This window comes from Aulonocara sp. 'chitande type north' Nkhata Bay, linkage group LG3, assembly GCF_057382095.1.
Source record: "Aulonocara sp. 'chitande type north' Nkhata Bay isolate Kocher_YH1m ecotype deep benthic linkage group LG3, A_spYH_male_GT1.1, whole genome shotgun sequence".
Taxonomy (NCBI): domain Eukaryota; kingdom Metazoa; phylum Chordata; class Actinopteri; order Cichliformes; family Cichlidae; genus Aulonocara; species Aulonocara sp. 'chitande type north' Nkhata Bay.
Window position 1 is genome coordinate 2,320,943 of NC_141346.1, and position 15,161 is coordinate 2,336,103.

The following is a 15,161-nucleotide window of genomic DNA, read 5'->3' on the forward strand; positions in this document are numbered from 1 at the left end:
TTTAAGCTAATACGCGGGGGTTTATCTTTCCAAAGGAATTTGGAAATATATGAATCCAGAGATCTGAACCAATCTTGTGATGGTTTGTTAGGGATCATCAAAAATAAGTAATTTATTTTTGGCAAGATCATCATTTTTATAGTGGCGACCCTTCCCATGAGTGATATGGGTAAAGATTTCCATCTAGTCAGATCGCCTTCTACTTTCTTTAGAAGTGGGATGTGGTTTAATTTAGTTAAGTCTGAAAGCTTGGGAGAAACATTAATACCTAAATATTTAATATTTCCGGATTGCAGTGGGGCAGAGGAAGAATTATGGAAGGAGCAGTTAATGGGGAGAACTGTAGATTTTGGCCAGTTAATCGAATAATCTGAAACTCTTGAAAACCAGTTTATTAGAGTAATTACCTCAGAGAGGTTGGTTTGTGTGTTTTGCAGAAAAAGCAACACATCATCCGCATAGAGACTGATTTTATGTTCTATGTTCTTACATTTTATGCCCTTAATTGTTGTAGCCTGTCTAAATGCTGCTGCTAGAGGTTCGATAAAAATTGCAAAAAGTGAGGGGGAGAGTGGGCATCCCTGTCTGGTGCCCCTCAGGAGACAGAAGCTGGAGGATGTCTGGTCATTTGTTCTGATACGAGCTGTTGGGGAATTGTATAATATTCTTATCCAGTTTATGAAATAATATTATGGTTTCAATGTTTTTATCGTATGAGTAGTCTATTAAATTAAGTAATCTACGAGTGTTTGTTGAGGAGTGCCGACCTTTTATGAAACCAGTTTGGTCAGGATGAATTAAGAGGGGGGTCATTTTCTCTAATCTCTTTGAGAGAGCTTTGCAGATTATTTTAAGGTCTACATTTAAAAGAGAAATTGGACGATAGCTTGAGGGAAATACAGGGTCTTTGCCTGGTTTTAGCAGGAGACTAATGTTGGCAGAGTTCATATTTGGTGGTAGTCTGCCATTTTCCTCGATTTCCTGCAACATGCTGTGGAATACTGGTGCCAAAATTGTCCAGAATTCTTTGTAGAATTCTGCAGGGAAGCCGTCTGGACCTGGAGCCTTATTATTGGGCATACTTATCAGGGCTTCCTGGAGTTCACTTGGCGTCAGTGGCGAATCCAGTTCCATAGCTTGACTGTCTAGTAATTTTGGAAGAGTTACGTTGTCAAGAAACTGATCAATTTCATTTTTAGATGGGTTTATTTGTGGTGTATATAAAGTTTTATAGAAATCCCTAAAAATGTTGTTTATTCTTCCAGGGTCATATATTGTGTTCCCAGATGAATCTTGAACAGCACATATAGTTGTTTTTTCTTTATTTATTTTTAACTGGTTGGCTAGAAATCGACCTGATTTGTTACTGTGTTCAAAATTCTGCAAGCGAAGTCTTTGTATAAGGAATTGTGTTTTTTTATTAATAATTTTATCTAATTCTAGTTTTGTTTTGCATATTTTGTTCATTCTTTCTTGATCTTGGTCGCACGCGTAGGCTTCTTCTAAGGATTTGATGTTTTTTTTCTAACTCCTGAATATTTTTGTTTTCTTTTTTTTTTTGTGTGATGAGAAAGAAATTATTTTACCTCTCATCACAGCTTTCCCTGCTTCCCATAGAACAGAAGCTGATGTTCCGGGAGTGTCATTAAAGTCTAAATATGAAGTCCATTCCTTTTTAAAATATTTAATAAAGTCTTCATCTTTGAGTGGCGATGTATTGAATCTCCAGTTTTTACTTGGTGTAGCGTTCTTCTTATGTATTAGTGTTACAGATACAGGAGCATGATCGCTGACAGCTATAGGGTGAATCTCAGTGTCTGTAATGTCACTCAGCAGTGAGCTGCTGACCAAAGAATAATCCAGACGAGAGCAGGAGTGATGAACATGTGAGAAGAAAGAATATTCCTTACTGTTGGGGTGAAGGGAGTGCCATGCATCGCGAAGGCCAAAGTCACTCATATACTGTTTGATTATATTTGTGGACTGCCAGTTACGCTGAGTTCCTGTTGTGTTGAGCCTATCCATTTCTTGATCACTCCTGTCCTGCAGCAGCTTCATTGGCTCCCGGTCAAATACCATATCAATTTCAAAATACTCTTGTACACATTGAAGGCTATTCATCATCTCGCTCCATATCCCTCTGATCTGGTTCAGATCACTGCCCCATCTCGTTGTCTCAGATCTACTTCTTCCCTTTCACTCTCCGTCCCCTCCCACCGTCTTGCCACCATGGGGAGCAGGGCTTTCAGCTGCTCTGCTCCTCAACTCTGGAATTCCCGACCTCCTGATTTAAGAAATATCTTTTGCTTCTCTCTCTTTAAGTCCCAACTCAAAACTCACTTGTTCAAAATAGCTCATCCCACATAACCTCTCCACTCTGCTATTTTAAATTTGTTTTATGTTTTATGCTTTTATGATTGTGTAAACTGTTTGCTTTTATGTTGCTTTTATTATTCTACCTTTTACAGTGTCCTTGAGTGTTCTGAAAGGTGTATTATTATTATTATTATTATTATTGCATATTAGCTGTGAAGTAGTAGTTTTTAAAGTCTGGTAATGCTATGCCACTATACATTTTCTCTTTACAAAGGGGTGCCTTTTTTATCCTGTGGCTCTTGTAATTCCAGATAAAAGGGAGAAGGACTGAGTCCAATTTCTGAAAGAATGTAGCTTTCAGATACACAGGGATATTTTGAAAAAGATATAGGAGATGGGGGAGGCAGATAATTTCAGTAGCATTCACCCTGCCTATCAAGGAAAGTGCGAGTGAATTCCAAAATTCAACCTCATTTTTAAATGTATCCAAAGTTCTCACAAAATTAGCTTCATATAATGACTTGTGTGACTTAGTAACCTCGATCCCCAAATGTGACAATTTTTCTGAAGTTATTTTGAAGGGAAGTCGATTGAGTAATTAAGATTACCACATTTAATTGGCATCAATTTGCTCTTATTAAATTCAGTTCTTTTGAATTCTTTTGGCGGCAGAAAAAGACTGGACTCAGAGTGGTCAAAGCTCAAAAAATAATCTTTATTTTACATTTCCGGAAATGGAGACCGAGCACACACAGACACAAGCTCAGGTCTGAATGCAGTAGCACCCAGCATGGTTATATTTCTGCAGCACATCACACACACACTCAGTTAGTTCCTCTTTCTTTTTTGTGTCTGATTTCCTGTGCAGCTCTGCACTAAACTTCCCATCTCTAAAGTCTGTTGCCAGGGCAACCTGTCACCCTCTGACCTAGTTTTTGTCTCGTCTGAGCTTGGTTTCTAAAGGCCTCTCTTATTAAAATACATAAAACAATATAATCAGAAAATAAGCACTAAAAATATACATTTATTTCGTAACATACCCCCTTTTTAACTAATTGTATTAGCTAACATAATTAAGTGACTGCCTCAATAACTACTGTGAACTAAAAAAAAAGATATAATTAGCTTTTTCTGGTAAAAGGTCCTACATTACTTTTGTCACTCTTTGGAAACAGCCTCTATAGAGTTAACCCGTTTCCGCTTCCAAAAATTTACTCCTGGTTTCTCTAAGGCCCAGGTCTGCCCATCTTGCTGGTCAAACAACGCCATCATCAATAGCGGTCAAATTTCTAGGCCCTATTTAAAAGCGCTCCCCGCAGCTTGACCAGAAGCTCCACTTAACCAGCGTTTCAGTATCCTACTGGTGCCTGAAGCTTTACTTAAAGCTTTACCGGTCACCCGCGTTGAAATGGTCACACCCAAGCCCCACTTTGTCGTTCAATTGGTGCAACAAAAGTGGTACTTGACCACTGATTATTAACGACCGACCTCAGTGGTCACGGGAATCACCCGGGTTCTCCTGTTGCCGCAGGTCTCTAACGCGCGTCTGCAGTGTGGGAACCAACCCCGAACCTTTTGCACCCCTGGAGTTCAACTCCAGTCTTAGATTAATTTAAATAACTTTAGAAGCACCACTGTGGACTCTAACCGCCAGTTTATTGACACACATAACACATCAACTTTAAGCACACGTCACATCAACTTTAAAATTCACCCCAGCATTAACAACAATAAGTTTTCATCAAATATTCCCTAGACTTTACTTTTTATTTATCACATATTACTGAAAATCACCATGGACATGTCATACTTAACAGATTTTATAATTTACTTTAATTTCACCACTACTGAGCCAATTTAACGGTAAGGATCATTAACTTGGTGACCAGATAATTTAGAATTCATCCAATCTGCACAATTTGCTTTTTTTTTTTTTTGAACAGGCTCTGCCTACCTTTAAATCTTTTTAGACAGGTCTCCTGTTCGCCTCAATTCTGATCGCACCTTAAGCCAAATTTGTCCTCTCAGCCGTAAAAGAATACGGGTCAAGGCACCAATTATTAAATTTCGGTTCTTTTGATTCTTTTAGCAAGAGAGAAAGACTTCCAACTCACAGTGGTGAAGCTCAAAAAATCATTTTTATTGTACATTTCTGGAAACAGAGAACTGTAGACACGAGCACGCACCCACAGTTCTAAGAGCATTGCAAGCTAAAATACGTATATATAGTTCTGGTATAGGTCACACACAGACACACACAGTTTCGATCAAAACAACTCCTTCTGGTCTGACTAATGTGTGTGTTACTTAGTTCTGCTTTTTCTGTCTGGTTTCCTGTATTTTACTAATATGACTCTGCAGCTCTGCACCAAACTTCCTGTTTCTTAAGTTCCCCTTACTGAAGCCTCTGTTGCTAAGTGACCTATCACCCTCTGACCTAGTTCTTTCTCACATCTGGGTCTGGATTTATAAAGGCCTTTATTATTAAAATACACAAAACAATCTAATCAGAAAATAAGAACTAAGAATATATATTTATGTCGTAACACTATCTAATAAAAAGACGTCTATAAAGGAGTGTGTTATGGATCCCAGTGTGTGTTACGACCCCCTCTGCTAGGTGACAGGTGGGGAGAAACATACACAAGCCCTCTCACAAAATCAGAGTAAATAAGGGGTTTTATTGCAAATGTTAAACTGAAAACCATCTGTGCTGTTCAACAGACCACCGGGCAAACAATTAATACACAGAAAAAAAAGAAAAGGTACGAATAAAAGCTAAGGATTAACTAAGGAGAGCCAGCAATCACAAGTCTCTGATAAAAGATAAAAGATTACTTGTTCTTATCGATTAATAATGCAGAATTATCATATAGAAATAAAAGAAAACTGAAGTTGTGCCATTGGAACATGTTGCCTGGCTGAAGCACTAAAGGACTCGGCGAGAGACATCTGTCTCGCCCTAGCAGCACCTGTCCCTCTCCGCTCCTCCCTTCAGTTTTTCCTCAATATATGCTCGTCATATTCTGTGATATGATTTACAGTGAGGTCTTTGATGAGGTTAGTGGTGTTGCCACAACACCTCACTGTCTTGCCGCATGTATCACAAACCGCGTCTTGGCTGCCACTTCGAGCCTTTACTTGAACTGAGCCTGTGGTCATCCACTTTCTCAATATGTTCCTAACTGTGGAAACAGACGGCTTAAATCTCTGAGACAGCTTTCTGTGTCCTTCCCCTAAACCATGATGGTGAACAATCTTTGTCTTCAGGTCATTTGAGAGTTGTTTTGAGACCGCCATGTTGCTACTCTTCAGAGAAAATTAAAAGAGGAGGGACCCTTACAGTTTGACCCCCTTAAATACTCTTTCTCATTATTGGATTCACTTGTGTATGTAGGTCAGGGGTCACTGAGCTTACCGAGCCACTTTGAGTTCCAATAATTAGTTCTACAGGTTTTGGAATCATTAAAATGGCAACAGTGCCCAAATTTATGCACCTGCCTGATTTTGTTTAAACAATTATTGCACATTTTCTGTAAATCCAATAAACTTCATTTCTCAAATATCACTGTGTGTGTCTCCTATATGATATATTTACCTGACATTTTTTATCATAACAACCAACGACTGATACAGGGAAATAATCACTATTAACAGGGTCGCCCAAACTTTTGCATCCCACTGTAGTCTGCTTTTACTGACTGTGACACTAAATGAATGTTAAAATCACCCACAATAATTATTTTATGTGAGCTGAGCACTAAATCAGATAAAAACTCACAAATCAGACAGAAACTCTGTGTAAGGCCCAGGTGGATGATAGATGATAACAAAGAAGATTAGTTTTTGTGTTTTTTGATTTGTTGATTAATTATTAAGTCATGTCTGGTAGTTAGAATGACTCGGGGGTGTTGATTCATTTAAACTAACATAATCATCCTGCTGCAACCAGGTTTCTGTAAGGCAGAGTAAATCGATTTGTTGATCAATTATTAAGTCATGTACTAACAGAGACTTGGAGGAGAGAGACCTAATATTTAATAATCCACATTTCACTGTTTTACTCTTTGGTTCAGATGTGGATACTGTATTGTTCTTTCTTTGTGATTGTTTATGTTTAAGTTGTTTGTTGCTGGTTTTTAGTTTGTTTTTTGTCTTTTTGGGAGCTGACACAGTCTCTATGGAGATGGGTTTTTGGGGGGGTAGCAGGAGGAGAGAAGCTGCAGAGAGGCGTGTAAGACTGCAACTCTGCTTCCTGGTCCCAACTCTGGATAGTCATATTTTGGGGGGTTTAATAAATTTGTCCATATTTCTAGAAATGAGAGCTGCTCCATCAAAGTGGGATGGATGCCATCTCTCCTAACAAGACCAGGTTTCCTCCAGAAGGTTTGCCAATTATCTATGAAGCCCACATCGTTTCTGGGACACCACTCAGACAGCCAGCAATTTAAGGAGAACATGCGGCTAAACATGTCACTCCTGGTCTGATTGGGGAGGGGACCAGAGAAAACTACAGAGTCCCACATTGTTTTGGCAAAGTTGCACACCGATTCAATATTGATTTTAGTGACCTCCGATTGGCGTAACCGGGTGTCATTACTGCCGACGTGAATTATGATTTTACTGAATTTACGTTTACCCTTAGCCAGCAGTTTTAAATTTCCTTCAATGTCGCCTGCTCTGGCCCCTGGAAGACAATTGACTATGGTTGCAGGTGTCTCTAGCTTCACATGTCTGAGAACAGAATCACCAATTACCAGAGTTTGACCCCCGGCGGGTGTGTCGCCGAGTGGGGAAAAACGGTTAGACACATGAACGGGTTGGTGGTGTACCTGGGGCTTCTGTTTAGGACTATGCTTCCTCCTCACCGTCACCCAGCCAGCCAGCCTGTTTCCCTGGCTGCTCGGCACATTCCGCTGAGGGAGAGCAAGTGGGCGCTATGTTACCTTGTTCCCTAACTACAGGGGCCTGACTAGCTACGGGTGTTTCAAGGGTGTGACACCGACCCAGTTGACACCAGTTCTGCAAAGAAGAATGAAAGAAACTGTGTAAAATTAGGTTTACCAAGCTTTAAGCATTATAATCAAAAAGACTTGCAGCTGTAATTGCTGCCAGATGTACTTCCACAAAGAATTGCGGCGAGACTATGAATTATTATGTATGGCAACATTTTATTAGTTTTTAATACATTAACAAGAATTCCAAGCATGCGTGTCTTACATTGTCATTATGTGGTATTTTATTTTTTTTAAAAATTGACCTGAGAAGTGAATTTACCACATTTTGAAAGAATGGATGACAAAATGTGAAATAAGTGAAAGGCTGTGGATACACTTTATCTGTAGCTTCTATGTAGGGACCCTTTTGGTCAGGTAATGTTTTGACTGTTTCTGCCCAGGCATTGATACTGACATGTTAACCGCTTTTGTTTATTATTTCAGAGGCTCTTGAGAAGTGTCAGATTAACTTCAAGTTAGAACTGAAGAAGAAGTTCCAGTGTGTGTTTGAGGGGATCGCTAAAGCAGGAAACCCAACCCTTCTGAATCACATCTACACAGAGCTCTACATCACAGAGGGAGGGACTGCAGAGGTCAATGATGAACATGAGGTCAGACAGATTGAAACAGCATCCAGGAAACCAGACAGACCAGAAACAACAATCAGACAAGAAGACATCTTTAAAGCCTCACCTGGAAGAGAAGAACCAATCAGAACAGTGCTGACAATGGGAGTGGCTGGCATTGGGAAAACAGTCTTAACACAGAAATACAGCCTGGACTGGGCTGAAGACAAAGCCAACCAGGACATCCAGTTCATATTTCCATTCACTTTCAGAGAGCTGAATGTGCTGAAAGAGGAAAAGTTCAGCTTGGTGGGACTTGTTCATCACTTCTTTACTGAAACCAAAGAAGCAGGAATCTGCAGCTTTGAAGACTTCCAGGTTGTGTTCATCTTTGATGGTCTGGATGAGTGTCGACTTCCTCTGGACTTCCACAAAACTACAATCATAACTGACCCTAGAAAGTCCACCTCAGTGGATGTGCTGCTGATAAACCTCATCAGGGGGAAACTGCTTCCCTCTGCTTGCCTCTGGATAACCACACGACCTGCAGCAGCCAATCAGATCCCTCCTGACTGTGTTGGCATGGTGACAGAGGTCAGAGGGTTCACTGACCCACAGAAGGAGGAGTACTTCAGGAAGAGATTCAGAGATGAGGAGCAGGCCAGCAGCATCATCTCCCACGTCAAGACATCACGAAGCCTCCACATCATGTGCCACATCCCAGTCTTCTGCTGGATCACTGCTACAGTTCTGGAGGATGTGCTGAAAACCAGAGAGGGAGGACAGCTGCCAACGACCCTGACTGAGATGTACATCCACTTCCTGGTGGTTCAGGCCAAAAGAAAGAAGATAAAGTATGATGGAGGAGATGAGACAGATCCACACTGGAGTCCTGAGAGCAGGAAGATGATTGAGTCTCTGGGAAAACTGGCTTTTGATCAGCTGCAGAAAGGAAACCTGATCTTCTATGAATCAGACCTGACAGTGTGTGGCATCGATATCAGAGCAGCCTCAGTGTACTCAGGAGTGTTCACACAGATCTTTAAAGAGGAGAGAGGACTGAACCAGGACAAGGTGTTCTGCTTCATCCATCTGAGTGTTCAGGAGTTTCTGGCTGCTCTTCATGTCCATCTGACCTTCATCAACTCTGGAGTTAATCTGGTAGAAGAACAACAAACAACCTCCAAGAACTCTGAAACAAGAGAACCTGCAGAGAAACACTTCTACCAGAGTGCTGTGAACAAGGCCTTACAGAGTCCAAATGGACACCTGGACTTGTTCCTCCGCTTCCTTCTAGGTCTTTCACTAAACAGCAATCACAATTTTCTACAAGGTCTGCTGACACAGACAGGAAGCAGCTCACAGACCAATCAGGAAACAGTCCAGTACATCAAGAAGAAGCTCAGTGAGAATCTGTCTGCAGAGAAAAGCATCAATCTGTTCCACTGTCTGAATGAACTGAATGATCGTTCTCTGGTGGAGGAGATCCAACAGTCCCTGAGTTCAGGAAGTCTCTCCACAGATTATCTGTCTCCTGCTCAGTGGTCAGCTCTGGTCTTCATCTTACTGTCATCAGAAAAAGAGCTGGATGTGTTTGACATGAAGAAATACTCTGCTTCAGAGGAGGCTCTTCTGAGGCTGCTGCCAGTGGTCAAAGCCTCCAACAAGGCTCTGTAAGTAATATTAAATCAGGCATGATCAGTTCAGAGAACACTTAAAAATACATAAAAATAGGGAATTAAATGATCATCACTCACTTGGTCAACTATGATACCTTTAATGTTTCAGTCCAGCCGGTCAGCATTTCTGAGAGATTTTTGTCTGTAGCTCTTATCAAAGGACAATCCAGACCCAGCCTATAAGACTATGGGCTCTGATCCTTCAGCCCCTCTTATGGGTTCATTATCCTCAGCTTGCTCACTTAGTTCTTTTTTTCTAAACCATATACCTCAGTTATGTTGTGGAAACTCTTAAATAAAACTGCAACTACCAGCTAAGCGTGTCTTTTGAAGTGAGGTTTATTAAAAGAAAGAAAGATGAAAAACACTGCAGTGGAGAGAACGTTCAGATCAAACACCAAACATTTTTCTGAGGAGGCACACCACCTTGAAATATTTTATATCTGCCAAACACTCTTAAACAAAGAACATTCCATAGCATATCATAAATCTCTATACCTTCAGTCCAGCTCATTCTTTACCCCCTCCTACTCTAACAAAAGTTACGACCACCCATCACCTCATTAAGAGCAGGATGTCTGGAGATTTTCAAGTCTCAAGTGGACCGTCTGTGAAGATGCAATAAAACCCAAGGCCCAATTATGAAAACATTCTACATGCATACAACTGGTGTCAGGAGTCATCTTGCTAAACTAAAGAGATATGATTAAAATATGTGATTAATGCACGAGAAAAGAAATCTGCCACCAGTTACAAGATTGTATCTTTTCTTGATGTTTATAATCCAAGTTCTGGTTTCTGTCTCACCTTAATTACACACTCATTTTTTTATATAATTCTCTGCTATGGCTGTCCTGATTATATCCAGTATAGAGGAAAAACCTTGGGCATCATAATTAAAATTGCCGTCAATGTCCTGTTTCTTGTCAGTAACTGAAATTGTCCAATCGAAAACAAGTTGGTATTTAGGGAGGGCAGGACTTTAAAAGGCAGCTTGTTTTTGACAAAAAAAAAAAAAAAACAAGAGTCTGCACCAAGTCCATCATGTGAGCAATTATTTACAACCACATTTACTGTAATCACAGATATTAGAATTAATAAAGTGACCAACAGTACTGTAGTAAGTTTAGTACTGTAGTAACTGTAGTACTCACTGGCCTGAGCCAGCAGACACTGAACTAGTGTCACTAAATCTACCCGCTCTTCTCTGGTTTCCATTTAGATACGCTGGTATAATTGTGTTTAAAATGAAATATTTTTCTTCTGTTAGACTTAAGTTCTTGAACATTTTTTTAATTTAATTTTGCATTGTAGTGTACTCATTTGTACTCATTTGATTACCTAGGTTCATCATATAAAGTGATTATATTTGATAATAGATATTGTTTTGTTGTTCTCGTTCTTGTTGTTTTTTGCAGGCTGAGCAGCTGTAACCTCTCAGAGAAAAGCTGTGAAGATTTGTTGTCAGTCATCAGCTCCCAGTCCTGTAGTCTGAGAGAGCTGGACCTGAGTACCAACAGCCTCAATGATTCAGCTGTAAAGCTTCTGTCTGCTGCAGTGGAGAGTCCACATGCCAAACTGAATATCCTGAGGTCAGATCAGAATTTGTATTCTCTTTTGTTTGTTTATATGTTTGTTTGTTTGTTTGTTTGTTTTTATCAAGTGAGAAAATTTAGCCAGTAAAGGTAAACTTTACCATTTATTGTTGTTTTGTACAATTTTCATTCATTTCTACACTGAACAAAAATATAAACGCAACACTTTTGTTTTTGCTCCCATTCCCCATGGGATGGACGTAGAGACCTAAAATTCATTCCAGATACACAATATAACCATCCCTCCCAAACAGTGGTCACAAATCAGTCCAAATGTGTGGTAGTGGGCACATCTGCCATATTGAGATAATCCATCCCACCTCACAGGTGTGCCACATCAGGATGCTGATCTGACATCATGAGTAGTGCACAGGTGTACCTCAGACTGCCCACAACAAAAGGCCACCCTGGAATGTGCAGTTTTGTCTCACAGCAAAATGCCACAGATGCCACAAGCAATGAGGGAGCGTGCAACTGGCATGCTGACAGCAGGAATGTCAACCAGATCTGTCGCCCGTGCATTGAATGTTCATTTCTCAACCATAAGCCGTCTCCACAGGCGTTTCAGAGAATATGGCAGCACATCCAACCGGCCTCACAACCGCAGACCTCGTGTAACCACACCAGCCCAGGACCTCCACATCCAGCAGGTTCACCTCCAAGATCGTCTGAGACCAGCCACCCAGACAGCTGCTGGAACAATTGGTTTGCACAACCAAACAATTTCTGCACAAACTGTCAGAAACCGTCTCAGGGACGCTCAACTGCATGCCCGTCGTCCTCATCGGGGTCTTGACCTGACTCCAGCTCGTCGCCGTAACAGACTTGTGTGGGCAAATGCTCATATTCGATGGCGTCTGGCACGTTGGAGAGGTGTGCGCTTCACGGATGAATCATGGTTCACATTGTTCAGGGCAGATGGCAGCTGAGAATGTCCCAGTTCTTGCATGGCCAGCATACTCACCGGACATGTCACCCATTGAGCATGTTCGGGATGTGCTTGACCGGCGTATACGACAGCGTGTACCAGTTCCCACGAATATCCAACAACCTCGCACAGCCATTGAAGTGGAGTGGACCAACATTCCACAGGCCACAATTGACAATCTGATAGACTCCATGCGACGATGTGTTGCACTGCATGAGGCAAATGATGGTCACACCAGATACTGACCGGTTCTGGGTCCCCAGACCCCCAATAGCGCAAAAAACTGCACATTCCAGGGTGGCCTTTTGTTGTGGGCAGTCTGAGGTACACCTGTGCACTACTCATGATGTCAGATCAGCATCCTGATGTGGCACGCCTGTGAGGTGGGATGGATTATCTCAATATGGCAGATGTGCCCACTACCACACATTTGGACTGATTTGTGACCACTGTTTGGGAGGGATGGTTATATTGTGTATCTGGAATGAATTTTAGGTCTCTACGTCCATCCCATGGGGAATGGGAGCAAAAACAAAAGTGTTGCGTTTATATTTTTGTTGAGTGTATGTTAAAGTGAAGTTTTACTAACCTACTCAGCACAAAACAAACAGGATTAGTTATTACACCTTGATTACACTTTAACAGCAGTCTTTCTTAATGTTTTTATTTTCAGACTCAACATCTGTGAAATCTCAGAGAAAATCTGTGAAGCTCTGTCCTCAGTTCTCATCTCTGGGTCCTCTAGTCTGACAGAGCTTGACCTGACCATCAAAAACCTGCAGGATTCAGGAGTAAAGCTTTTGTCTGCTGGAGTACAAAGTTTAAACTGTAAACTGAATGCTCTGAGGTCAGATCAAATGTCATTTTATTTTTTTTTAAAACGAAATTAAAGATTTTGTCCATGTTCAACCATATGATGTTGTGTCTTAGAATATTAAGGTTTCCTTTGAAAATAAAAAAAGATGCCACATGTAATGTAGTAATATAATAACAAACTTTACATGAGTATTTGTTTTATAGTTTGTCTTTTATTTTTTTAGACTGACTGGTTGTAATCTCTCAGAGACAAGCTGTGAAGCTTTGTCCTCAGTTCTCAGCTCCCAGTCCTCTAGTCTGAGAGAGCTGGACCTGAGTAACTCTGACCTGCAGGATTCAGGAGTGAAGCTTCTGTCTGCTGGACTAAAGAGTTCACAGAGTGCAGTGGAAACTCTCAGGTCAGGATTCAAACTTTTCCACATATGATCATTTAAAATGTGAATTATATTATTGATTGACTTATTAATAGAACTTTCAGCTGAACTGTCACTTCATATTATCCTCACAAATGGAATTATCAGGAACCTGCTGGAGCCACACACCCAGTTTAGGGGTCTCTGCCTGAGTGCTGCAATTACCACTGGGACCACTGTTGCCTTCACCCTTCACAACCTCTTGAGCTCAAAACATGTTCCACATTGCTTTGATTACTGCACTTTGATGTATTCAAGTCTTTATTATAATTCACAGCATCCATCCATTCAGGCACCCATTTTTCTAACCACTTATCTACAGCAGCAACAAGAGCTCCGTGATGTTATAAAGTTGGAGTTCGGGTATACCTTGAACAGCCTACCAGTCCATCACAGGGCAGTGTATATTTATACTCATTACTTCACAAATCAAATATTCACGTTAAATGTATAATCTTCCTTTCACTCAATGTTTCATACATTAGCTGTAACGATACATGACCTTTTTTTTCCCTACTACATTATAAACATTGAAAATGCATCTATGAGAAACTATTTTCTGCAGTGATGAGCTAGCAACATCACACTAAAGGTGATTCAGCCTCTCTTGCCCTGAAGAAGCATGAGCAGCTTTTCTTTAAGTCCACTCGGTCCCTCCACACTAGCCCAGGACTGGTGAGGCAGACAACCCTGTTGATAACTGCCAATGGGACAAGGGAAGTCTGGGTCTGCTCTTTGTCGCTTTTACCTCTGTGGCTCTTCATGTGGCTGTCCTTCTAACCCAGGGGTGTCAACTCCAGGCCTTGAGGGCCGGTGTCCTGCAGGTTTTAGATGTGTCCTTGATCCAACACAGCTGATTTAAATCGCCAAAACCTGCAGGATACTGGCCCTCAAGTCCTGGAGTTTGACACCACTGCTCTAACCCATCTCAATGACAGTGGGATATGTCACTTGCATTGTGACAGTGCTTTTTCTCCATTCTGATCCTGATCCTGATCCTGATCCTGCAGGTTTTGGATCCCAACCTGTGTCAACACACCTGAATCAAATGATTAGTTCATTACTCTTCCACATGTCTTGAAGTTCTCCAGAGGCCTGGTAATGAACTAATCATTTGATTCAGGTGTGTTGACACAGGTTGGGATCCAAAACCTGCAGGATACTGGCCCTCAAGTCCTGGAGTTTGACACCACTGCTCTAACCCATCTCAATGACAGTGGGATATGTCACTTGCATTGTGACAGTGCTTTTTCTCCATTCCCAGCACCTTCATAGGGTATTGGTCCTGTTAGAGCCTCTGGACATGGTACCAATGGTTACTTCCTCTTTAAAAGCTGGGTTCTTTTATTTATTGCCTTTGACAAACAAGTGGCCACTTTTCATCACTCATCCAAGTGACTTCTTCAGTCTCAGCTGACTGCAGGTTTCCCCAATCTTATAAACAGTACATTTGCATAATGACTGAAACCAGCTCACTGCAGAAACAATGGGCTGGGAGGTCAGTTCCTTAATCTTAATTATGCAAATTCTCATTACCATTGATCAACAACCACTGACCAAAACCCACTGATCAAAGCCCACTGATCAATGGCCATGAGTACCATTCAGAGTTGGGGAATGGCTGCAATCACAGCATTGTAAGATGGTGACAGATGTACCAAAAAGGTGTTTGACTTTACTGAGAAGGCTCGTCTAGCACAGCACAAGAAGACTAAGACCAGGCAACAAAGGAAGTTTGACTTACTTCTTGTACGTCGGAAACCACCGCAAAATACGGAGAGTGTCCTCAGTGGCTAGAAGAGAGAAGGATGTGATACCGAGGATGTGGACAAGTGGGTGAAAAATCTGTCT

At 41.2% G+C, this 15,161-nt stretch overlaps 1 protein-coding gene across 1 annotated transcript in view; it reads left to right on the top strand.

The window, feature by feature from the left end:
• Nucleotides 1–15,161, top strand: part of LOC147333470 (protein NLRC3-like) — a 48,363-nt gene that overhangs the window by 16,623 nt on the left and 16,579 nt on the right. Inside the window, exons 3-6 of the mRNA XM_086267046.1 lie at nt 7,758–9,552; nt 10,977–11,150; nt 12,755–12,928; nt 13,122–13,295. Coding sequence (XP_086123172.1) covers nt 7,758–9,552; nt 10,977–11,150; nt 12,755–12,928; nt 13,122–13,295 — 2,317 coding nt within the window. The remainder of the gene's footprint in view (nt 1–7,757; nt 9,553–10,976; nt 11,151–12,754; nt 12,929–13,121; nt 13,296–15,161) is intronic.